The sequence below is a fragment of the Lissotriton vulgaris genome, chromosome 4_1, assembly GCF_964263255.1.
Source record: "Lissotriton vulgaris chromosome 4_1, aLisVul1.2, whole genome shotgun sequence".
Taxonomy (NCBI): Eukaryota; Metazoa; Chordata; class Amphibia; order Caudata; family Salamandridae; genus Lissotriton; species Lissotriton vulgaris.
In genome coordinates this window covers 702,118,058-702,145,366 of record NC_141691.1, presented here as the reverse complement: position 1 = coordinate 702,145,366, position 27,309 = coordinate 702,118,058, and the positions used below count along the sequence as shown (strand labels likewise).

Genomic DNA, 27,309 nt, shown 5'->3' with positions numbered 1-27,309 from the left:
CGATGAGAGTGACTGGAAACCATTCTCCTTACTAGAAGAAACATTTTATAACCAGATACTTCCTCTTATAATTGTATGTGCATTTAAATAGAACTTACTACTGATGAGATGTTAAAGCATTTTATGCCAGGTAGCAAACTATCCCAGGCACCAAGGTTAGAAGTTAATCCAGTGGCAATTGGCTACTGTTGTTTATTGTTGGCTATTGCCATTAGTCTTGTGCTCTTAGGAAAACAATTCCATGCATGTACATCAGTTTTTTTGTAGTAGATTAAAGTAATAGGAGCTAGGTGTGATCATTAATTGGTAGATATGTGATGGTTCACCCATCTCTAAAGGAGGCGGGCGGACCCAGGATTCTGCAGAAAAGCTGCTCTGTTGCGTTTATGACGCAGTACCCTGTCTGCCAAACTCTAAATCAGGCCATATGTATTGCTAAGTTGCAGGGTATATCCCCTTCGCAGAAGGAGGGTTGTGATTGTTGAAATTCCGAAATCAAACGAGAGCAATTTGCAGAAATACATTAACTAAGATTAAGGCATGCAATTTCGATTAGGCTGTGCTCAAAGAGAGGAGGCATATACAGGATGAAAAGTAAGGAGAAGTTTGTGAAATGTATTATTATAAAATGCTAATTTTAAGCATCTAAGCGGACCTTAAATGGACAAAACATCTGTCAGGTCTTAGTAACCATAAGAAGGCGATGTTTCTTTTTTATTATATTCCTGCATTTTAGGGTAAAACATTTACAGTGAACCTCTTTTAGAACATTGTCAGGGGTCAGGTATGGTCTAACAAATTAATTTAAACAAGTATATTCAGAAATTTAAACTAAATTGTAAGTAGCTACCTCGATAAAGAAGATAATGCACTGGAATGTAAGGTAAGCATTGACAAAACCAATGAGGTTTTAAGAGGTTTGCCAATGTCTTTGACTGCTATTAGCATAGAAAACCATTCAGTCAAGATTTTTTTTTCCAATTATTGCCTAGCATCGGCAGAAGACCAAACCACAAAGTCCATGCTAAACCTCTGGGCCTAAATTCCCACTTGTTGATGTGCTTGTAACACAAAGAAATTTCTCCCAGGGTCACTGTTGCTGGGAGGCTTACGCTTGTGAGCTAGAAAACAATGCTGTGAGCCTCTCTGAGAAGGCAGGGGTTTCTTTCCTGGCAGGCACCAAGCACCACAACACTCTTCTGGGCACTAGAGTAACAAAATATGTACATTGTCATGCCAGCTCTTCACCTGTCCAGCATACTCTTCTCCATTGCTTGGGAGGGTAGACGACTTTGTTCTCTCTTTCCCACTCATCTATTTCTGAGTAAGGGAGAAAAATTAAGTGGTGCTGCTCTCCCTGCTGCCTCAGACACCGGAGGCGGGGTTGGAAGACACTGTGAATCCTCGGGCCGCAATTGGTGCAGGACTTTCGGCATGGCCTGGGTCCCCCCCAAACCCCTAGGAACTCCCGAGGTCTGTAGTTTGCCCTCACCTTCATTGGGATTTGAAAAATGATGTGCTAGAGCGTTCACACTGGCTGATCCAACATAGCCACCCACAAGTGGGAAGGGGGCACTGGGAGCAGGAGTAAAAACGGAGCAAAGGAGGGCGCAAACATATGCACGGTCTTGAAATGCTGAATAGTAACTAAACAACAATAGTCCTTTAAAGTATGCAGTGAAAGGATACAACTCATCCAATCTGAACACTTTGAGACTGAAATGCTACTGAGCTAGTCAAACACAAGAATCAGGCGGAAAGAAATTGAACCAAGACGAGACACCTGAAATAGAATGAATGATTATAGATTTGTAGAGCGCTGGCTACCCGGAGGCATCCCAGTGCTTTTAGACCCAGGGCAAAGCATCACAACTTAGCAGAACAGGAGAATCTTCAACCGTTTTCTAAACGCCATATGGTTGGGTTCAAGCCGAATGTTATCGGGGAGTTGATTCCAACATTTGGCCGCGTGAACTGCGAACCGTCGGCCACCCATCCGTGAGCGCTTGGCCCAAGGAACTGTCAATAGATTCAGATGGTTAGATCTTAAGACTCTGGAGGATTGATAATGAGAGAACAAAGGGCGCAAGATAGCCGGGTCATTGTTGGTTATTGACTTATGGGCCAAACACATGGCTTTAAACCAGACCCTTTCCTGCACCGGCAGCCAATGAAGAGATCACACGGCGGACTTCGCCGAGCAGTGCCTTGGCACTTCCCGTAGCAGAAGGGCTGCACAGTTCTGGACCGATTGAAGAATCTCAATAGTGCCCAAAGGGGCACCCAGATAGATCGCATTTGCGTAGTCCAGTCGAGAAAGAAGCAAGGACTGGACAAGAACCAGTCTAGCCGCGAACGGCAACAAGGACAGAACCTTCCTTAAGAGCCTAAGAAGGCCATAACATGTCGAGGCCACCTTACGGGCCTGAACTTGAAAACCCAAAGAGGGATCAAGCCAAACCCCCAGACTCCTAATTTAGCTCTTTGGAGCAGGGGAGGGGCCCAGACAAGTTGGCCACCACGGATCAAGATTAATGGGGGCCTTATATCCCAAGAGCATAATCATGGTTTTTAAGCCGTTAAGCTTTAGAAAGGAGGCATCCATACATTCAAGAACCTTGGTGAGACAAGGGGACAGATAACTAGTCCCAGAAACCACAGCATCTGCCCTAGCAAGGGATACAACTAACTGCGTATCATCGGCGTAGGTGACAAGCTGAATTCCCCAGGGGAGAACCACATCAGCCAAAGGCCTCATGTAGATATTAAACATGGTCGGGCTAAATGAGGATCCCTGGGGAACGCCGTAATGCAGTGGAAGTTGTTTGGATGCTGCTTCATCCTCAAAGACTGAGAAGGTTCTCTCAGAAAGAAAGGACTGGAGCCATTTAAGAGCCACCCCTGTAATACCAACCTCCCGCAGCCGATGGGTCAGAAGTGGATGGTTTACCGTGTCGAAGGCTGCGCTGAGGTCCAACAAGACCACCGCAGCGCAGCCTCCTGCATCCACAATTTTCCTAGTCTCGTCCACCACTGGGACCAGGGCGGTCTCTGTTCCCTGCTTAGTTCCAAACCCCGTTTGGGTAAGGTGGAGGGCTCCCTCACTCTCAATGAACGATGATAATACCAAGTTGGCATGTTTCTCAGCAATTTTACTGAGCCCCGGCAACAGGGAGATGGGACGATAGTTGGACCAATATTCTGGGTCAAGGCTAGTTTTTTTTATAAGGCCTTGACTCTAGCCTGCTTCCATAGAGGTGGAACCACACCTGTTGCCAAGGAGGAATTAATAATGTCCCTAATAATTGGGGCAACGTTCATCACAACCTGGTTAAGTACTGAGGGAGGAACGATGTCTGAGGGGGAGCCGGTTTAAGATTCACCAAGAGTCTTTCCACCGAGGGCAGATCAAGCAGAGGAAAAGACTCCATTTCTGTGGGAGGTACAGGCACCCCCGAAGGGGAGGTGGTCTCGATGGTAACCACAGGTTGAAAGGCAGAATAGATATTAGCAACCTTCATAGCAAAGAAATTAACCAAATCTTCGCAGCGTTTCTGAGGATCAGATGCTTCATTAGAGGGACCAGGGGGGGTAACCAGGGACTTAAAGATTTTAAAAATTTCCCTAGGGGAATTGGCGGCCGCAGAGATTTTCCCTTGATAATAGGCTGATTGTGCGATTTTTAGTTGGTTCTTATATTTCCTAAGTGCTCGTCTATATTCATTCTTAGTCTCAGCGGAGAAATTCTTTTTCCATTTCCTTTCGGCCCTCTTACAATCACGCTTAAGATTCTCCAAGTGCGTTGAATACCAGGGCATTTTATTTGGACCGGTACGATGCCGTACTTCTGTCATAGGGAGGATCAGATCCAAAGAGGTCTCTAGCCATTCATTGAAAGCTGCATTAGCTCTAACAGGATCCTCACAGAAAGGGGGGGAGAATTTTTTAAGATAGCTATCCAGTCATCCAAGGGAAGTCTCGACCAGATCCGGTTCATCCTCTTGGAAATTTTAACCAGATGATTAGGATCGGCCGGAGTCCACGTGAATGCGAGCAACGCATGATCGGACCAGGGAACAAAAAGTGACTCAACCCAACTGATGTCCTCCAGATTAGTAAAGAAATGATCAATCAGGTGACCTGCTGTATGGGTGGGTCCAGCCATAATTTGTTTAAGTTGAAGCAACCCCAATCCTTCCACAAGATCTTGCGAAGAGGAAACATCAGGTTTATCCAGGTGAATATTAAAATTGCTCAGAATTGAGAAATTGGAGGAGCTACTGATAGTATGCGTAATTTTGTCATGAAGATCATTGCAGAAACTATTATGTGCTCCAGGCGGCCTATACAGCAAGATCCCTGAGAGGGTGCAAATAGGAGAAAAACAGATGGAATACGCCAAGCTCTCACACTCAGAAAGTGGGCTCTCAACAGTTCGACACCCAAAAGATTGCCGGTCAGTTCTGCTAATCGCATAGCAAGGGGGGATGGCACAGACTAAATCAGGGTCTGAGGCTTCAGTTAGCCAAGTTTCCGTGAGAAACATGACGTCGGGGTCTTGCTCCTCCAATAACATGCGGATTTCGTGCGCATGTTTCGGGAGAGACCGACAATTAAGAAGCATTAATAAATAAGTTGTGGGTTTTGAGATTATCAGAGAACCAGCTTCTTGGGGATCCAACGGGGATTTACAATAGGGACAGGGCGTCATTACCTCCTCAGATAGCGTTACGAGAGGGCAGAATACAGAACCCTCACCCCTCAGTCTCCGAAGCTGTTCTCCGCTATATTGTAGATTACCTGCCTCACTGGTTACAATGGCTTCCATCATTTCCAGCTCCTGTTCCCGTCCTGTCACGGACGGGCAAAGACGGGCTTTCCTTAGGCTCTCCTTTGGTGCGGGAAATTGCGTCCGCTGCGCGGAGAAAGGACACTCTAATTTATGCGCTTAGCGCGTGTGCCTCAGTTCTTTCCCCGAGCCTAGAGCTCCAACCTGCCTTCACCCCAATATGGCCGCTGAGAATTGTCGGCCAGCTCCAAGCCCCGAGATCACTCAGCACCTAATCGGCTGAGAAGGGGCACTAAGTTGCCAAAAAACACTGCACAAATAGCAGTGGACGCCTGCTAAGGCAAGTGACAGGGGAAACAGTGCAATATTTTATTAAGAAAATCACAAAGTGAATTATTTTAAAAACAAGCAGCAATTTTAAAACAGCACCAGACTAACGCCCGGCTTCCGCCTCAGGAGTTAAGAAATGCCCTAGGTCTCACCCGAGCCCTCCGGGGGGCTCAATTTATGCGCTTAGCGCGTGTGCCTCAGTTCTTTCCCCGAGCTTAGAGCGCCAACCTGCCTCCACCCCAATATGGCCGCTGAGAATTGTCGGTCAGCTCCAAGCCCCGAGATCACTCAGCACCTAATCAGCTGAGAAGGGGCACTAAGTTGCCGAAAAACACGGCGCAAATAGCAGTGGACGCCTGCTAAGGCAGGTGACAGGTGAAACAGTGCAATATTTTATTAAGAAAATCACAAAGTGAATTATTAAAAAAACGAGCAGCAATTTTAAAACAGCACCAGACTAACTCCCGGCTTCCGCCTCAGGAGTAAAGATAGACACAAAGGTATCCACTCATGAGCAAGAGGCTTACCGGAAGCAGGCTCTAAGCACATGATCTGCATTAAAAACAAAAGGTCTTCCAGCTTAGACCTATAGCATTTCCCTTGATTTGATAACTTGCAAGAAATCCCGGTCAACTCCTTGCATGCGCTACAGAAGAACCCAGTCACTGTTAACTTCATCTGCTGATCCTTGGGGCACTCCACAAGTATATGTATATGTCTGAGGAGGAACATTTATTAAATGTGTCTTGAATGCTTGATATTGCGTATGTCTGTGTGTACTTCCGTAATGCTTCTGCAGATGCGAGCACTTCATATTGAATATTTGCCAGGGATTCAGAGTTTTTTCGTTTTTCTTAAGTTATCTCCTACACTCACTGTCTAAACAATGCACCTCCTCTATGAATCCAACCTGACTGTAGCTCCCCACATCTCTCCTGGTCCACCTGGAAGGGAGCAATTTGAAATGCTAATACCCAGGAGAGCTACAATCCATTCACTGTGCAGAAAACACTGATGGTCTCCAGCAACTTGCCACTCCATGTTCACAACAGTCCACTTCTGGCTGAGCTGCTCTGGGGCTTAGTGTTGTAACCTGTATTATAATTATTAAGTTACTCTTTGTTACTCAGCCAGTGTGAATGTGGTGCATCGAATGTTGGTGTGAGAGTCTGGAATGGAATGTTTGGATGCTTGAGTGTGACATTTTGAGTATGGTTTGAGCAGCAGGCAGACTGCTCCTGGTGGGGCTGCAACTCTGCAACTCATTTACTTATAACTGAACTGAATAAATCTACCTAAAACTACATCTTGGCTACAGACCTCGTTACTACACTTGTGTGCCTTACTATTTCCTCCTCTTTCACTTCCACTAATTTACATTTTTTATCTCAGTAAAGTATTTTATTTAAATGCATTGGCTTTGGCTCTGAAAGTACCATATTTTGTTTAAATGTAATCCGTGAATCGATTCAGTTATTTTATATTTCATTTCTGTGTCAATTGGACCACTTGTTTGTTATTCTTATGTAGTATAAGTATTTTTCCGATCCTGTTTTTTTTTTCCTAATGAGCACATTTTGAGGTGGAAAGCACACACTATTGAGAACAGGAGGTTGCTGGGCGCCACGTTAGTGCATAAGGAACAAGAACGTTCATGGAAAAAGGACCCTAATAATGGGTCTCACGTGATTTTTCACAGTCTGGGCCCAGAAAATCTTGATGGCCGCAAACGGGGTTGGAGACACAAAATGAAATGGTACCTCGGGGCATGGTATCTTCTGTGTATTGCCATATTGTATATGACAGTATTGTGTTTTAGACACGGAAGAATATCTCTTTTTGGAAGGCTTCCAAAACTAGCAAAAGGAAATATTATTGCAGTCCTGCTTCACAATACCACAGTCAATCACCCACAGTGCAGTTCCTAAAAGATTCCTAGATGTCCTCTAACTTCCTTTTGACCTAGACGTAAATCTGGTTTTTGACTCGATCAAGGAGCAACTTTTAAGAAAGTCCTAACTGACTACATCCAAGTGACAGGTCACTGCTATTTTAGCCTTAAACCGGAATTTACACCTCTTCCTCTCAGAACCACCCCAACTTAATGTCCATTGTTTATGTTGAGAATATGTCATACAACTTTTCCGAAAAAACCAAGGAGTAGCAATAGTAGCGTATTTCTGAGGGATCGCTTTTCTCCAGTTTCCCTTCATGTGTTGCCACTCTCCCGACCTAGTACATTTTTCCTTATGCACTACGGATCATACCTCTTGCTTGTCACACATGAAATAACTGGTGGTCATATATTTTCTTTCAATTATAAATACAGCACATAATTTTAAAGATGGTTTACTGTGAGGTTCATGCAAACATACAATGTAAATTGGCACGGCAATGGTGACGGATGTTGAGACTTTGCATTAATTAGTTTCGTAGGGGCACGTACCAAAGCGCCTGCAAAAAACCCCAAAAACTGCACTTTGCTCCACAACACGGAGGTCGGCGAGAAGGGAGAGTTCAAGGCCTCCAGCTACTGCATATCCACTCACGGCTGCAATCACAGGCTTGGAAAACCGCATGCGGGCTGGGCCCTGCAAAGCACAAACACACAATTATAGAAAAAGAAACACAAATCTAGCTCGATAGATGCAAAGTTAAAAAACTTGTAATGCATACAGTTCAGCATCCTCCAAAAAGTTCACGTTAAATTAATATGTACCCCTTGATTTGAGCTAAGCTTTTTCCAAAGAAGGCAGTCCGAGGGGAAGTTTCTCTATTTGATCATTAGTCAATATATCAGTGCAAGGTATTCTTACCCGCCTGTCCCCACCTGGTGGTAAATATGAGAAACTGCAGTGAAGTTTCATCACTTGGAGAACAATACTCCCTGAGGATTTTATTGCAAATAAGTGAATTGCGTCTATTGATCATCTGTTCACTCTGCTAAATTGCAAGGCTTCTGAGCCTTCCCGATATTAAAAATTCACAAAACCCTCGTTTGTAATTTTGTCAAAGTAATTTTCACTCCGCAGCCATTTTTTCCTATCACTCTGATATCATCATAAATATACAAAGAGGGGCTTCTTCAAGCCACCTTCCTAGCCCAAACTTAACCTCATATATACAAGGACCCACCTGTTCAAAGGAGAGCCTAGCAAGTAGCACAACTGGAAAACTTCATCCAATGAAGGTTGACAATTCAAACAGCAAAAAAACGTAATTTACAAAACTAAAATGCACTCTCAATCAATGTCAGCTCAGGTAGATACATTTGAAGTGGTCGATCTACTAACTCGCTCAATATTGACTTGCTATTTCATCAATTGGACCTTATTTCTTCCCTTTTACCAACTTCTTTCTACACACTACTACTTAAAGACTATTTTATCTTTTATACACAGCAACAATGAGGGAGGAATTGCAGTCAAATGCCAAAAACTGCTGGAAAAGCTCCAGGACAGATTCCCCAACCTTACTTCCTTTGAACAACTGTTTGATGCAAGTAAAACACAGCACGTCCTATTGTTTCCACATCATTTAACCACTTGAAAGCCACATTGTTCTTGAACAATTTGAAGAACTAATCACAATGATGGAAAAGTATTTGTTTAGGGAAATTCCAACATCTTATGGAAGATAGTTAAAAATACTCTTACAAAAAGACTAACTAACAAACTTGCTCCCACCATTACCTGACACAGGCTTTCTCCTAGCCCACACATAAGAAGGTCAACAGCCTCGATTTGATTTTATACAAACCAAACATCACCTTCCTAAATTACTCTCTGGACATCGACTGGTCCGACCACCTTGTGATTCCCAATACAATCCAGCAAATAGAAATTGTAAAAACAAATCAATGAAAACCTGGGAAAGACCTCTAAAAGAAATTACTATGAATCTCTTTTCAGAAGCCCAGAGCACAGCTCATTTTCCAAACCTACCTACTTCTATAAATGAACTCACCAATTTCTATAATGATTCAGCCATGAAAATCTTGGACAAACTAACACCACTTAAACCTAACACCATCAAGGAGAAAACCTAGCGCCTTGGTACTCAAAAAATCACAACCAAAGTAAATAAATAACAAGAAAACTAGAAAATATCTATGGCCAGATGTAGGTAAATAGCGTTTACCGATTCGAAAATACCGAATTTTACCGATTCGGTATTTTCGAATCGGTAAATGCTAAGTAGCAAAATATTCGGTAAAATTACTGAATCGGTATTTACCGATTCGGTAATTGCTATTAATTCCTATGGGCCCATAGGAATGAATGTCAATTACCGAATCGGTAAATATAGATTCGGTAAAAGGGGGAAAACATTAAAGGGTGGCAGAGTGTCACTTTGACACCCTATTGCACCCCTCAATTGTGTATGGGTGCACATGTTGCAGACATACATGCCCTAAGGGCATGTTTGTCTGCAACATGGCACTGAAGCAGTTTGCATAAAATTGTTTTTTGTTATTTACCACCAATTTGTAGTTGGTGGTAAATAACGAATCCTAACATGGGATAAGCACTCATTTAAGTGCTCCCTACATTAGGAATTCAGTAGTTTACCAAATCGGTATTTAAGAAATCGGTAATTTACCGATTCCTTAAATTACCGAATCAGTAAATGACTGAATCCTTCATTTCGGCCCCTACATCAGAAAAACCTATTACCGGTCGGTAATGGCCGAAATTCGTTAATTTCGGCCGTTACCGACCGGTAATAGCCTTCCTACATCTGGCCCCTGGAGAAGCACAAAGTCCACAGAATCACACAATCTTAGAAGTCAAACTATTTCAAAAATAAAGTTGAAGAAGTTATATACCGATCAAGATCTCTCTTCCACACCATAAAGCACTGTCTGAATCCTACCTTTAGCTCGAAACTTCTAAGCTTTGAATCTGCGGTTAACAACACTGCAATCATTTTTGTGAAAAATTGATGTAATCCACTTTGAGCTTGCTGAAAAACAAATTCTCAATTTTATGAAATCACAAAAAGAGGTGGCCGCCAAACAATTTGCATTCGAGAAACTTTATACAGCGTTCATCTAACAAATAAGATTCACAAATAAGACTCACAAAAATTCCTCTCCTTTCTCCAAGGAACCTATACCTGCTTCTTGGATATAGGAATCCAAACAAGATGTTTCAACTCTACTACTCAAAATAGTCAGCACCTCTCTAGAAGACCGCATTTTCCCAAACATTTTCAAATCTGACCAAATCACTCCACACCTTGTCTCAAAAAACAAAATTTGGGCACAAACAACCTTCAGAATCCCAGACAAGTCTCTGAACAACCATTCCTGGGAAAATAACAAAAAAGGCTGTGGCATCCCAACTCCTGAAATATGAAAACAAGTTACTTACCTGTAACTTTGGTTCCCCAGTATTGGTAACTTTTTCGAGATTCCCATGCTTTGTATCATTCCCCGTCGTCGGAATGGGAGCCTCGGTAAATAGAAAATACCTTAGTAGTAAGCACAAAGTGAAAAAATAGGCCTAGGCCTCATCTCATTTTGTAGCTTATCCACCTCTTTTTGTAAAAGAGACCAAACTTTTGCAGTAGCCAATCAGAGCAGCCTCACCCCATAGAACCTTCCTGAGAGAAGCTCAGAGCCTCAGATTTTCGTAGCCGTTGTGAACAGCTATCTCACAAGACAATAAGACTGAGCTTTCCCAGGGGAGGGGGGTGGGCGCATGGGAATCTATGAAAGTTACCAATACTGGGGAACCAAAGTTACAGGTAAGAAACTTGTTTTCTTGCCCCAGTATTGGAACTTTCATAGATTCCCATGCTTTGTATCAGAATAACCAGCAGTAAATAGAGAAAAAGCATATTTTGTAATCTGTGTACCTGAAAATGTCATATATAATTCTGATAAGAAAACCAGATACACATTAGAATCCTAAAGCACAATAATAACAAATAATACAAAATATGCAAACAGGAAGGCGGGATAGTAAGGAAAGCTCACTGACTTATTGGAAAAGGTTCCGCAAAACCGCCTGGCCCACTGCCTCTTTCACAGAAGAATCCAAGCAGTAATGGCGAGTGAAGGTGTGGACACTGCTCCATGTCGCCGCTCTACATATGTCCTTGATTGGGACACCTGCGAATAGCGCCGTCGATGAAGCCATTGATCTTGTAGAGTGAGCACGAACTGCTCGCTGAAGTGGTTTTCCAGCTGCCTGGTGGCAAAAATGTATAGCACTGGAAATCCAGCGGGAAATACAGGGTTTAGAAACTGGACATCCCTTTCGAGGAGCACTGAATGAAACAAAAAGCTTTGAAGATTTTCTGAACTGTTTTGTTCGCTCCAAGTAGAATTTCAAGCATCTGTGAATGTCCAAAGAGTGCAAAGTTCTCTCCGCTGGAGTGGAAGGTTGTGGAAAGAAAGGTTTAAAGACCACTGGCTCATTTAGATGAAATTCTGAGGGTACCTTCGGGATAAATTTAGGATTTGTCCTGAGGATGAGAACATTATTCTTGAACTGTAGAAAAGGTTCCTCAATTGTGAAAGCCTGGAGTTCACTAACTCTTCTAGCCGATGTCAGGGCCAAGAGAAGAGCCAGTTTCCACGAGAGAAACTTAAGGTCAGCCTTATGAATAGGTTCAAAAGGGGCTTTCATGAGATATGACAAGACTAAATTCAAATGCCAGGCTGGTGGTGGAGGCCGGACTGGAGGAAAGACCCTGAATTAACCCTTCAGGAATTGTTTGATAATCCTTGCCGACCACAGGGAAGGACCTGATGATGAACGTCTGAATCTAGAAATGGCCGCTAGATGTACCTTTACAGAAGACGGAGCCAATCCAGATTTTGCCAGAGAAAGGATGTAAGGTAAGAGTTGGTGCGGTGCAGAAGTATATGGATGTAGACCTTCCTTCCGACACCAAACACAGAATCTTTTCCACTTAGCCAGATAGGTCTTGTTGGTACTAGGCGCTCGGGCCTGGGCCAAAATATCCCTACATTCTCCTGAGAGATTTAAACCTTGGAACTCTCGGAACTCAGGAGCCACGCTGTCAATCGCAGAGACTTCAAGTCCGGATGTAGAACCTGTCCGTGAGCCATTGTCAACAGTGTTGGAACAGGATGCAGGAGAACTGGCTGATCCTGGGAGAGGAGGAGAAGTTCTGAGTACCAAAACTGTCTGGGCCATGCTGGTGCGATCAGAATCATCCTGCACGGTTCTACCTTGAGCTTGCTGATCAATCTCGGGATCAGCGGAATGGGAGGAAAGGCGTAAACAAAGGCGCCGGACCAAGCAATCAAAAGCGCATTCCCCAAGGATTCCCGATGGTGAACCCTGCTTGCGAAGGACTGGCATTTGGCGTTCTGGGGAGTTGCAAACAGGTCGATGGATGGTGTCCCCCAGCGTGCAAAGAGTTCCTCCAGAATGGTCTGGTCCAGTTCCCACTCGTGTGAGATAGTCCTTTGGCGACTCAAAGCGTCCGCCCTGACATTGAGTGTCCCCGCTAGATGTTCCGCTGAAAGGGTGATATTGTTCTGGATTACCCAATTCCAAGGTGTCTGGGCTTCCCTCGAGAAGGTGGAGGATCTCGTTCCGCCTTGCTTGTTTATGTAGTGCATGGCTGTGGTGTTGTCTGTACGAACCAGCACTGCACGGTTGCGGATCCTCGGAAGGAAAGCTTGTAGAGCCAGACGGATAGCGAGAAGTTCCAGGAGGTTGATGTGGAACTTGACTTGGACTGGACTCCAATGGCCACTGACCTTCAACTCCTGGAGGACCGCTCCCCATCCCTCCATGGAAGCGTCTGTTGTCAAAACTATGGGAGATGGTGGAAGTTGGAACGATAAACCCCTGGAAAGATTGTCCTTTAGCAACCACCAGCCGCTTGCCTTTCTCATTTCTGGGGTAATGACAATCGTGTCGTCGAAGGAGCCTGTGACCTGACGCCATTGTTTGTCCAACTGTTCCTGCAGTGGACGCATTCTGAGCCTGCAGTGTGGAACCAATGGTATGCAGGATGAAATCGATCCGAGAAGCGATTTGTACTTGCGGACTGTCAGCGACTTTCGAGTTTGAAGAAGGCGGGCTGAACAAATCAGCTTGCTTTGGCGTTCCTCCGAAGGAAAGGCTAGGCAGCACTCCGTGTCCAGGATGGCCCCTAGAAACCTCGCTGTCTTGGAGGGGCGTAGAACTGATTTTTCTTTGTTGAGCCGAAGACCTAGTTGCTCGAACAGTTCTCTGCAGGACGTGACTGCCCTGGACGCTTCCTGGGAAGACGGAGCTTTCAGTAGCCAATCGTCCAGATATGGAAAGACTTGTATAGCCTGTCTCCTGAGAAAGGCTGCTACCGGAGTCAGAACCTTTGTAAAGATCCGCGGAGCGGACCGGAGACCAAACGGCAGTACTTTGAATTGAAGGTGGCTCTTGCCCACTGTAAATCGAAGATATTGCCTGTGAGCTGGATGAATAGGAACGTGGAAGTAAGCGTCTTCCAAATCTAGGGTCGCCATGTAGTCCCCTGGATTGAGAAGGCGGAGGATATCCTGAAGAGTGACCATCCTGAAGGACAACTTGACGAGATAAGTGTTGAGCTGCCGTAGATCTAAAATTGGACGCCACTTGTCCTTTGTCTTCCGAACCAGGAAGAACCTGGAATAGAACCCTTTCCCCTTCTGAGAGAGGGGTACAGGCTCTACCGCCCCCTTGGTGAAGAGTTGGTGGGCTTCGAGATGAAGGAGCTTGAGATGTTTGGGAGGAAAGGCGTCTGGAGCTCTTGTTGGAGGAAGGTCTTGAAACTCCAACGTGTGTCCTTCTTTGATGATCTGTAGGACCCACTGGTCTGATGTAATGACCATCCAGTTGTTGAGGCAATGGGCAATCCTGCCCCCCACTGGTGTTAATGAGGGAACAGGAACAGTGGAAAGAGCCACCTGGCCGCTATTGTTTCCTGGTGTTGTCTCTCCTTTGCTGCCCTTGTCGTCCTCTTGGCTGTTGGCGAGAGAAAGAACCCCTCTGAGTGTATTGAGGTTTATATGTCTGGCTAGATTGTGAGCCGGAAGAGTAGCAATTCTGATTGCCTCCTCTATAGGTGGAGAATCCTCTACCTCTTGCTCCTCTGAAGGGTACTTTGCGATATTGCAATGTTCCTAAGGACTTGGCTGTATCAGTGTCCTTTTTTATGCCCTGTAGGGCGTCATCAACGTGTTTGCCAAACAGCATTTCTCCGTCGTATGGCAGATCCAAAATTTTATTCTGCACCTCCTGTCTGAACCATGTGGCCCTTAACCATCCTTGGCGTCTCAGAACAGCTGAACCGGCTAGTGCTCGAAATGCTGTGGTCGCTATATCCATAGCACAATCAATGACCTCCGAAGAGGCCCGCTCCCCCTCTAGCAATATCTTCTTCACTTCTTCTTTAGAGGAATCCTGTAATTCCTCCACAAACGGAGCAAAGTCGCACCACATCTGGCGATCGTAACGTCCCAGAATTGCTAATGCATTAGCTGCCCTAACAAGAAGACTGGCCATTGTGGAGAATCTTTTACCCACATTGTCAAGGCGCCTGCCCTCCTTATCTGGTGGTGTAGTTAGCGGCGTGGATGGATTTTTAGATTTGCTTTGGGCGGCCTGAGAAATGACTGAGTCCGGTTTTGGTTGACCCAGGAGACACGCCGGACTGCCAATTGGTGCTTTGTACTTTTTTTCCAGTCTTGGTAGCACCGGGAGGACTGTGGCCGGGTTATGCATAGCCTTCAGGCCCTCAGACCAAACATGTTCAATGATTGGTATGGAACGTACTGATTTCCTGAATGGTACCTTGAAATCATACATTCGGACTGAACCGTGGTCACTGGGAGACCAAACCTCTTGGATGCCCGTTCCATTAGGTTGTGAAAACCTCCAAGGTCCGCTGGAGGTGAGGTAGCGTTATCTGGATCACGAGGGTCATTTGGATTCCAATCCACTTGCTGGTCTTGGTCAGGATCCACCTGTTGGTCCGCATCAGACGAGGCAGTATCATCATCCGTATCATGCACCTGCACCACTTCTTGAGGGTGCTCTTCAGGCGCAGTGGCACGCTCTTTTGGAGGCAAAGAGTGTACTGCCACAGGCTGTAACGATTGAGGCGGAGGCGTCGGAGGACGCACTCGTTGAGCTTCTTGGGGAGTAGGGAAACGTTTCCGGTAGTCCTGCAACATAAGTTGTAGATCAGTAATCAAACTGGATGGCATCGCCACCATCCCCTCTTGCGACTGACGTGAAGGCTTCTGGAAGGGCATTTGCCTGGTAGTTGTGTCCTCTTCCCCATAGTAATGTTCAGGAACATAGTGTTGGTGTTCCATCTCTCCTTCCTCAGAACTAACATCCTGAACCTTAACTTGTAGGTCAGAAGGGCTGTACGCTTGTCCAAACTCGCTAAAAGTCTCTTCATCAGAGTCGTCATCCAACAGAAGACTAGGTGGAAGTTTCTGAACCTGTCGCGGAGACGTCATCTCTGGTGTTATCTGCTTCCTTCTGCGTGAAAAAACAGGTTTTTCAGTTGAGTCCGTCGTCGACGATAACTCTTTAAAGGACTGTGTCGTCGACGGAAGCGCCGACGTAGATACTGCCCTCGTCGTCGAGGATTGCGTCGTCGACGAGCAGAAACTCATCGTCGACGATGGAAGGAGCGTCGACGGGATCGTCGACGAACTCGTCGTCAGCATCATGGATACAGGAGTCGTTGACACGGTCGTCGTCGAAGTCGTCCTCGTCGTCGTCATCGCCGTCGAAGCCATCTTTGTTGTCATCGTCGTCGACGTTGAGAAGGTGATCTTCGTCGACGACGAACAGGCATCAGGTGTCTTGAATACCGTCACGGTGCAGGCGCCATCGTCACCGCCGTCGTCGATGAGCCCGTCGACGAGGCTACTTTCACAGAGACATCCTTTTTTACAGAAGTCGTCGACGTACCTGTGGTTTTCACCGTCGACGACCGCTGTTTTTTGTCCGAAATGACCTCCTGTGTTGAAGTTGAAGCCTTCTTGACCCCTCTATCCTTCTCAGAGGGAGGTGAAGAGATAGAAGTAACCTTTTTCACCTTTTTTGAGGGTTGTGACTCCTCAGGCTTACCCTGCCTCTCCTTTTCACTGTGGTGAGGAGATTTTTGGGAAGCAGGCCTGTCAGACCTATCAGAGGTCCCTGGTAAGGCCTTGTGAAGGGACTCGCCTGAAGTAGAAGGGGAGACCTGCCCCTCTTCTGAGACTTCTTAGATGACACCATTGACGAGGAGCCCTCATTGTCTGAAGACACAATGTCTTTACTGTCCTTCATCTTCTGAAGCCATGTGAGGAGATGTCCTTCCCTGTCCCTCAAGGTCTTCAAGGAGAAGGTTCTGCAAATCTGGCAGTTCGTGGCTTTATGGTCCGGATACAGGCAGTATATACAGTCCATATGTTTGTCTTCGGCAAACAACCTCTTCTTGGAGCAAGTAGCACAGGCTCTAAAAAGGGTTTTTTTCTCCTTGTCAGACATGACTGAAAGAAATCCAAGTTGTTGAAAAAAGTAGTTTAGAATTGAAGAAACTGAGCAGAGCTCAATGGAGACTCCCTTGCACAACGTGCGGTAGAAAATCTGAGGCTCTGAGCTTCTCTCAGGAAGGTTCTATGGGGTGAGGCTGCTCTGATTGGCTACTGCAAAAGTTTGGTCTCTTTTACAAAAAGAGGTGGATAAGCTACAAAATGAGATGAGGCCTAGGCCTATTTTTTCACTTTGTGCTTACTACTAAGGTAGTTTCTATTTACCGAGGCTCCCATTCCGACGACTGGGAATGATACAAAGCATGGGAATCTATGAAAGTTCCAATACTGGGGCAAATAGCAAACTGCAAATCCCTAGACCAACTTTAATCTGGTTTTCGCTCCACACTACAACTTTAGAATAGAGCGATATATGTCGGTTTCATTTAGACCTTTCTGCAGTATTCTGTACTGCACAATAGGCCACCTTTTGGTACTAAACACTACAATAGGAATAGGAGGAAATGCTGGATTAAACCTTTCATTTCATCAAGACTGTTAGAAAATGTCCCTCTCTGAAGGGTCACCCCACATTGTTTGCCTTCCTTCTCCTATTTTTCTGACCTTTTTGTTGGCTTTAGGACTTTGGGCTCTTTAACACTGAGGACCAGGGCTAAACTCCTCTAAACATGGCATTAGTAGTTTACACCTGTTTGGAATATTTAACTTACTTGTAAGTCTCTTGTGGTACACTATATATGCAGGGCCGGTAAATTAACTGCTACTAGTGGGCCTGTAGCATTGATTGTGCCCCCTCACAGAAGGTCGGGCTGGACTGTTCCCATGAGGCACAGGGCCAGACTGATTTGCATACAGCCATGTCTGAACTGGGGTGGCAGAGTGGGCTAAAGAACGGTGATGGATTAAACCTAGATCTTTTGACTGGGTGTGAGTGTTTGATTGATTCAGATGCTGCGTCCATCACCACCCCCTTTTGTACCGCTTTTGGCTGCCATAAGTGTGGCAGGGTATGCTCAGACGTGAGTCCCTTGCTCACTTTGCCACTGGATTCAAGCAAGCCGGGCTGAAGACGGCTGGAATGCCAGAAACCGGTCCTCGGAAGCTTGTTTCCGGTCCAGGGAAGATATGGCTTGGCAGTTCGGGCTGGACTGTTCCCATGAGGCACATGGTCAGACTGATTTGCATATAGCCATGTCTGAACTGGGGTGGCAGAGTGGGCTAAAGAACGGTGATGGATTAAACCCAGATCTTTTGACTGGGTATGAGTGTTTGAATGATTCAGATGCTCCGTCCATCACCACCCCCTTTTGTACCGCCCTCACAGAAGTAGGCTTTCAAATGTGTCTCAGGCCTGTGTGTGCTGTTTACTGCCACGCCGACTTGGCATTTAAAACCCTTTGCCAAGTCTTAAACTCCCCATTTATTACACATACGTCACCCATAAGGTAGACCCTAGGTAGTCCTAAGGGCAGGGTGATGTGTTAATGAAAGAGGAAGGGCATGTACTGGGATGTTTTGCATGTCCTGGTAGTGACAAACAGCCTCTTAGGTTTTTCACTATTGTGAGGTCTTCTCCTCTCATAGGTTAGCATTGGGAATTCCTTAATACACCTTTAAGCTGTAATTCCAGATCAGAAAAGAGTAGCTCTTTCATGTTTCATATGTTTGGGATGGTAATGAGAAATCATCCTTAATGGTAAAGTTGGATTTGGCATTACTATTTATGAAATTCCACTTTTAGAAAGTAGAGATTTCTTTGTGCTTATAACTCTGTGGATTGCAGACTGTCTCCAATACATGTCTGGGGTGGGTGACAGCTACACTTTGTGTATTTTCTCTAGACAGCCACAACACAGGAAGGATACATACATCTGTATTCTGATGACCTTGCTTGTGCAAGATGGAAGGAAGGGGCTAACACTTAATTTGAATAGGTTATGTTTTGTTCCCACACAAAGGACTGAATGCCCCCCTACAGATAGTCTGCCAGAAAGGACTGAGTTGAAAGGGGTACTTGTGCACTCAGAGAGCTGCTTTGAAGTCACCCCCAAATCAAAGGCACTTTTGGGTATAAGTACTGGGTCTCTGACCCCCTTAAATCGGGCACTATTGGACTTGTAACTTAAGCTCTGCCAAAAGAACTGCTGCACTACTTAAATGACTCAAGTGGACTGCTGGTCTTGAAAGCCTGCTTTCCTGTTTGTTGTGCTGCTGTCTGCTGCTCTCTGACCCTGCTGAAGGAGAGCTCGACTCTGCAATCACTACAAGTAATCTCCAAGGGCTTGTTGGCCTCCCTGCTGTAGGCTGTTGCCTCTCGACTCCGGCACCCATCTTTGGAACTGACACATTGCCTTCGCTGTATGGAGAAGATCTACGCATCCTGCCCCAGAGGGCCTCGACATCGTCGCATCTTGCTGTTTGCGACCAGGAAAGGTACTTTGTTCACCGGGACCTGTGTGAGACCTGTAGTTGGTTGGTGCTTTATCGCGGTTGGCCTGAACTTTGATTTTGCCCCAGTCCAGCGTGACCTAAAGTAACCTTTTTAGCGCTACTTTCTTCTAAGTGGTTTATTGCATTTATTCCTTTAAAATTCAATATCTCAACTTCTATACCTGGATTTTTGTAATTTTGGTCTTGTTTTGTTCAAGATATAATAATCAATTTATCTAAACCTGTGGGGAGTCTGTTTGTGGTGTATTCATTGTGTTACTGTGTGTATGTGTGTGTACGTGTGCTGCACAAATACTTTACACATTGCCTTTTTAGATAAATCTGGCTGCTCTGTGCCAAGCTACCAGAGGTTGAGCACAGGTTATCTTTTAGTGTGCATCTAACTTACCCTTTTAGAGTGGTGGTCCCTGCCTGGCCTTGGTGCATACCTCAGCAAACCAGGAATTCCATTTCTAAGAAATATTTTAATTTGTTCCCCAACCGGTATCTAAATATCTTCATTAGCCTCCAACAGGCTCCCTGCTTGGGTCTCAGGATATTTCTCCTTTCCCTAAAATGCTTAATCGGCTCATTCTGAGACTCTATTGTGATAGATTCCTGTCGCACCCATATGTTTTCCTCTTAGCAACCAAAAGATCACATATTATCCACCTAAATCATAATTTGAGGTGCTAACACCTTGCTGTTGGAGCAATCAGTCATTGTTCTGCCAATACTCTAAGGTTTGATATTTTTAATCTGTTTGTTCTACTCATGAATTCAATAAGTAAAAAAAAGGCATTGCCTCCAAAAGCTCGGGCAGCTCTAAAACATGTTCAAAGATTTGATACACATGCCTTAATGTTAACCTGATGACATGAGAAATTACATGAAGTTTGGCAAAAGGAGTTCAGTGGTACTACACTATGTGTTTATCTGGCTGCATTTTCTATCAATACAATTGTATCCTGTTATGAATTTATGCTCTTTTCCTTGCTGAATTTATTGCACAATTGTTGTAACCCTGATTGAAATGAAAATACATTTAAAAAAAACATCAAATTTGATCAAATTAGCTTTCTTTGAATAACCTTCACTTTCAGTTCAACATGGTGTACCACAAGGATCAATTCTACCACCTCACCTCTTCATCTTATATATGGAGTCTCTGGCACCAATCAGTCAAGAAAATAACCTTTCTAGTCATCAATATGCTGGCAATATCAATCTATGCCTTCAAGTGTCTGACCTATCTGCAATCTAACAACTGAATGCAATCACTTTCACCGAACCCGCAAAAGCCAGAACCCCTTCTTTTCTGAACTGAAATCCCAACAGCTGTTAAATCCCAACAGCTGTTCCGAATTGCTTGGCCACTCTTTATACTTTAAATATCTACCCATCACTGATTACATGTGCAAAGCCGCTTGGCTAAATCTTAGACAATACCTTCAAACTACACACCCAAACTGATTCAATGTAAACTTGTCCCAGATTTTGTATTTGACCATTGGCCACTTGTTACCAGCAAAGCAGGAGGCCCTTACTATATAAATACTCTCAATAAATAAAAGTAAATAAATGCTATAGTCTGTCCTCCCAGAACTCCATTATAAAGTAGATATTGGCATTTGTTCCATTAATGTTGATATGTAAGGCCTCAAAAAATTATACCAGACCTGCAGGTCAAGGGACCGGAATAATCTTCTTGACTGGACTGTAATGCTTTTGACACAAACTTGTCTCAATTTGTGTAATCTTGGACAAATATTTGATTTCCTCTAGCAGACTTTTGCTTTATTATCACATGAGAAGACCTTCAACTATGTGAGTTCAGCATGTCTGCTGTACTAAAACTTTTGTTTGATTTCATGGACTAAGCTTTTGCTCCATGTATAATAAGAATCTAGCCCACATACGGGGTACACATGACCCATGACTTGCCTCTTAGTTCTCTAACTGCATTGCCATCGGGCGGGGTCAGAAATGTTTCTCAGTTCATTGTTAAAAAAATCTCCTGTTTAATAAATATAATACTAAAGTATGATGTGGTAGCGCACTGCCATTTACAGATAGCACATTTTCAGTTGAAGGGGCCACAAAATGTCCCATTGACATGCAGTTTTACTGATAAAACTATATAACATACTATCAATAATGTTTAGAAATCAAGTTTCAGCAAACATTTATAATTTGCACATCACAAACTAAAGTGTTATGATTCGTTTTGATCATGTTAAAACCTTTATTTCTATCATACTTCAGAAATACAACAAATTTGCTTTCCTAACTTATGAAATATTTTAAATATTTGTACTGTTCATTTACAAGCTATTTAAATGCAGGTTAGAAAAAACCTGACATTCTACAGCCTTTCATTTCACACTCTCTGTAACCCAGAAACATTTTCAGGGTGTTCACTTTACAGAATTTTCTAACTTTTCAGTCAGGAAAAGAAAGGTAAACAATAATCTCCAGGATAAAAATAAACAGCAATTTGTAAGACATAAACTGGCATTCCTTGTTCTCGAACACATATAAAAAGCCACAAGATAAAACAAGATTTAGAGGAATCTTTATTGCTCATTCACTTTCTGAATTAACAAAGCACCTGTTCTGTCAGTAGGCCCAAAATGTCACCCGTGATCTTTCTCTAATGAGCTAAGTCACACACTAGAAGTAAGCTAGGTCTCAAGACATATTCCATTATGATAAAATAGGCAATTAGTCCAGGTTTTGACCAAGCACCACTTTTGTTTCGTTAGCATTACAAAAGCACAGTGGTACATTTGTAGTTGACTTACTTTTTTGAGAAAACAGATTTTCAATAATTCTGGCACAAATGTAACAATTTTGGGGGAAATCAGTGGTTCAAAAGTTATAAGGTGGATACCAAACTTCTTTTTTTCTTTCTATTAAAATTAGATTGTCTATAGGAGATTATTTTCCCACAGGTAACTCCAAAATTGGCGGAAACGTGGTCACCAAATTTCTGGTGAAATGTTTTTTCAGTCATTCTGTGCCTTTTTTCTTTGGGGAATATCTGTTCAGATGTTTTGGATTTAAATAAGCCAAAAAAGGGGTTTTACTTTGCAGGTCCAAATATACATATCTTTCAAAAACTTCACCAAAACCTTAAGGCACAGAAGTTTGTGAACTAAAAATTAAAGGGAGGACTAAAATCACAGTGAAATTGGTTTCTGTGTCGCAGGGTTGTCACAGTTGGCATGGGCAATACACGGGCATAAATACAACCTAGTAACATTTACAGGGGGAAATATGATTTCTCAATAGGACATATATGGAGTTTCGTCTTGCACAAAAAAAACTAATTGTTAAAACACATACAAGGGACCGTCAAAACATATACCCAAAATGTAATGGACAAAGGCCTAGTAGATCATGAAATACAAATCCCCCAACACAAAGATGTATGCAGTTTTAATTTGCAGCAACGAACTGTGTACTAATATCAATGTTTGCGAACACCTAAAGAGACAGACACACAGCGCACACCACAAGCCATTGTGTTCAAAGATCATGCCTTATCAGGTTAATAATCTGAGTATACCAACACAGACAACACTACAGTGAAATATATGGTGTATTTATTTGTAACAAATAACTGTACCCCATTTTCAATGTTCGTGATCACCTAACGAAACAAACACAAACACACCATAAGTCTCCATAGCCATAGACTATTTGCTGGTGGGTTAATAAACACCACAGAGAAAAATACGGAATTTTATTTTACAACAAAGAGCTTTGTACTATTGTTGATGTTCGCAAATTCCTAATTAAACTGCCAACACCACACAATGTAAACACAACACAAGTTAGCATGGGCAAGAATAAAAATCTACTGACAAAGACACCACCACAGTTGGAACATATGGAGTTTCAATTTTTTTCTAATTGTTTGCAAACATTTTAATGTTCTATGCTTGACCTCACACCCTTGGGTGTTAGTCACCCAAACATGTTGCCTTCTTGCCTCTTGCTTTGCTGAATCCACTTTTGTTGGCTTTAGGACTCTGTACACTTTACCTCTGCTAACTAGTATTAAATTGCTTGAGCTCTCTCCCTAAAACATGGTAAAATTGTCTGACATCTGTTTGGCACATTAATTTACTTGTAAGTCCCTAATAAAATGATACACCATATACCCAGGGCTGGTAAATTAAATGTTACTAGTGGGCCTGCAGGACTAATTGTATCATAGACCTAAATAGTGCCTTAGAACGTGGCTCAGGCATGCCATTTCAGCCTGTATGCAGTTTTAATCTGCCAATTCAAATTGGCAAAATAAGTCTTTTGTCAAACCTAAACCTCCCTTTTAATACATATAGGTCACCCCTAGAGTAGACCATAAGCAGCCCATAGGGCAGGACGCATTATATTTAAAATATTGGACATGTGTTAGACTTGGCATGTTTACCATGTCTTTTTGCTTTCTGACCTCCGGGGTTTGACTTTGTTTTTGCTGGTTTAGTGTCTCTGCGCACTTTCTCACAGTTGTTCAGTGTTAAAGTGCAAGTGCTCCTGTAGTAAATTGTGCTATGGATTGGTCTTTCCATAATTGGCATATTTGATTTCCTGGTAAGTCCCTAGTACAGGAAACTGAGAGTGCCATGGCCTATAAATCAAACGCTACTAGTGGGCCTGCAGCCCTGATTGTGCCACCCACAGAAATAGCCCGGTAAATACAACTCAGACCTGCTAATGCAGAATCTTCACGTGGTTTGTAAACTGCGATGTCGACTTGGCAAAAGCACCCACTTGCCAGGTCCTAATCTTGCCTTTCCTTACATACAAGTCACCCCTCAGGTAGGACAAAGGTACCCCTGTGGGCAGAGTGCTGTGTATGTTAAAGGTAGGGCATGTACTGCTGTGTATGGCATGTCCTGGTAGTGAATTACAGTGCATTTCGTTTTTCACTATGGAAAGGCTATCTGTCACAAAGGGTAGGATGGGAGCTTTACTTATAACATCTTATAAGCATAGCTTCCCATTGGGACAAGAAATGGAGTTTAGTATGCCTGGATTCAGAATGTAAAAATGCATCTTTTAGTATAGATGATTTTTGTGTTCTGTGTTTGAAAATACCACTTCTAGAACGTAGTTTTTTTCTTGCTTAGCTCCTGGTGCCTCTGCTGGGTTTGTGGATTCACTGTCTGGCTTTTGAATGACAGAGGCTGGGGATGTGCATTCTCTTCAGACTGCCACTGGGGGATCGAGGTGTGTCCTGCCTTTCCTGAATGAGTCAGAGTTGGGCTGAATAGACCTGGGTTGCATTAAGAGTAGTGGGAGGAGATTTCCCCACACCTGAATGGGCCTGGTCTGCTGTGGACAATGCGGTCTCCACCTCCTGCCGGGAACCTGGCCCAGAGAGGACTAAACTGGTATGGACTAAGCACAGACACACTGTGCCTGAGAGAACAAAGGAATTTTGAGGATAAATATTGGGGCCCAGACACCAGAACTTTAGAAATGCTGGAATCAAGGACCCTGCCAAGAAGAAGAGCAGGAAGAGCTGCCTGGAGGAGTACTGCCCCTTTGCAGTGTTGTTGCATTGTTGAGTTGGCCTGCAGTTGCTGAAAGAACTGGACTGAACTGTCTTCACTTGTGCTGAGTATCTCTAAGGGCTTGAAGAAGAGCTTGCCTCCTGTTCTGAAGTCCCAGGAGCTGCAAAGACTTCACCAACCTCTGGGTACCTCTTCTGGAACCGCAGTTTCAGTTGACACAGAGAAGGGAAACGCAACGACTCAGTCGCTGGCTCCGTGTCCTGACGGCACCGCAGAGGGCACTATCCGCATCTTGCACCACAAATGTGGTCTCACCGACAATGACGACCGCCACCAAGCCACTTCTTGCACCGGGACCTGTGGGCACCGCACTCCGCATCACCTCGCTTCGCTTCACTTCGCCATCCTGGTCCCAGCGACACCATCGCTGCTGCTGACTTTGACACCTGTGAGCGCATCGTGGCTGGGGGCACCGCTCGTAAGTCTCACGGCATACCACCTCGTCCCACACAGCATCTGTGCGGACTGACGCCAGCTCCTGCTAACCGGCTGTCGCTTGCACCGCAACCTGCCAGAGCTGCATCGAGCACCACCTTGCCGTGCACCGTAAGCCCTGGTCTCACCAACGCCGTCTGGAAGATCGTCACCGAAGCGCTGCATGCACAGCATCGAGAGGGCACTGCACCCTGCACCGCTTCCATTTTGCAACACGACGGTTGCCACGACTGGCTCGCACCAACGTGCCAGCCACAACGAGAAAGGTGCTGTTACCGAGTCTGTCCACGCTTTCGCTGGCCCCTACTGACTCGTACGAACAGTTTTTGAGATATTTCTGCAATTTGAAGGATATCTTACAAAGTATATACTTTTAAGTACTGAATGTTGGGTTCTTATCGTTTTGGTCTTGTTTTGGGTGTATACAAATATAGCATATTTTTCTAAACTGGTGTGGTGTCGTTTTGTAGTGTTTACACTGTATTACATTTGGTTATGTGCAAATGCTTTATACACTGCCTCTGAGATAAGCCTGACTGCTTGTGCCAAGCTTCCAAGGGGGTGAGTAGGGGTTATTTTAGGAGTCTAACTCCCTTACTCCGACAAGGAATAAGGGTCCCTACTTGAACAAAGATACCTACCATTAACATTGGGTTACCTTATTCAATTTAATAAGTGATAATTTTTGTTTGGGAGCAGGTAGAAATTACATGTTTGGTGTCTAAGGAATTGCGATTTAAAATCCTCTTTATTGGTGAAGTCAGATTTTAATTTACAACTCTGAAAATGGCACTTTTAGAAAGCTATCATTTTCTTGTCCTAATAATTTGGTGCATGTAGGCTGTTTCTGGCTCACATGGCTAAGAATGGAATTGGAGTTGGCCTTTGTTTATTCCTCCCAGATAGCCACACAATAAAGGGCTGGTTGTTGACAGGATGGCCAGGATGGCCCATCCTGACTTGCTGGTGGGGGGGGGCGGACCTGTCACCTGTCACGCTTGAACTTCAAACACACTGCCTCTGCTCACCCCAAACTTCACACTAGCCTATTGCGTCCCCAAGCGTCCTGGGATCAAGGCAGGGAGGGAGGAAATTTCAGACACTTCTGCGGAAAACTCCACAAGCATGTTCCACTACAAAGTTGGCATCAGGTATAAAACTAGGACTCTCATACCCACTCTTCATTACTCTCCTGGCCCTGTGGATACTACAGGAGGACTGACCTGTAGCTCTGGTGCTGCCTGGACCTACAAATGGACCTGCTAGATGCCTGCTCTGCTGTCTAAGAAGACTGGACCTATTCCATTTATCCCAGGCTGAAAGGACTCAGAGGTTCAGTTGGCTGACCTCCTGTTCTGAGCAACAGGGACATAACAAGCTCCAGAGGCCTCACTACAACTCCCCATCTGACCAGCTATAACTGTACCTCACTGGACCTGCAACTAGACATGCATGAGCCCTTCTGCGTTCTGCTAGAGTGAGCTCCGGACCCCCAATATGTGCCCGCCAGGTCCTGGACCAGTGGTTTGGCATCAGTTAACCTCCTCCTTGAAGAAAGGTAGAACTCCTGAAATTTTGATCTCTTTGCAACCGTGATGGGTCTGTTCGCACCAAGAAATTGCCGACCACCAACACGAAGCGCTGGTGAATATGATTCATTGCGCTACAGTGACCACCAGTGACACAAGATCTGCACTTCATGCTACAGCATCGTAAGCCTACAGTGAATGCTAACACGAAGCTCCAGCAAAGACCATCTGCGACACTAGACAGGATGGTTAAAGCAACGGCGAGTTCTGTCACCTGTGCCCGGTCTGCTCTTCGCACTACTTGACGACTAACAGCAACACTCTCCCTGTTCCTTGCAGCTTCTTCTACCATGAACTGGACTCTTTGTGCCGAACTTTGAGAAGATTACTTTTTTCAGCAGGACTAACCTGGCCCCTGTATCTACCCTGGGCACCATCTCGGTCTGCCTGAACTTGTGACTTCCATCGGGTCTCGGACGACAAGATAACTGCAAGCAGCGCTTTGTACTTCTAGGCACTAAACTTTTCTTAAATGTTTGGAATTGCATATATCTGGTTCTAGTATTTGGATTTTTGTTGTTTTGGTGTCAAGTAATGCATTACATTTTACTCTTGGTGTGGAATATTGCTTTTATTAATTTTCACTTTATTACTTTACACCTTGCCTCTAAGTTAAGGCTGAGTGCTTTTGTGCCAAGCTACCAG

General features: G+C 44.3%; 1 protein-coding gene across 5 annotated transcripts in view; it reads right to left on the bottom strand.

Moving 5' to 3' along the window:
* The window catches only part of LOC147722472 (uncharacterized), a 389,233-nt gene that overhangs the window by 164,313 nt on the left and 197,611 nt on the right, over positions 1-27,309 (bottom strand). For all 5 annotated transcript variants that reach the window (XM_086964998.1, XM_086964997.1, XM_086965001.1 and 2 more), the window contains one exon: positions 7,566-7,710. In XM_086964998.1, the coding sequence (XP_086821124.1) occupies positions 7,566-7,710 (145 nt within the window). The remainder of the gene's footprint in view (positions 1-7,565; positions 7,711-27,309) is intronic.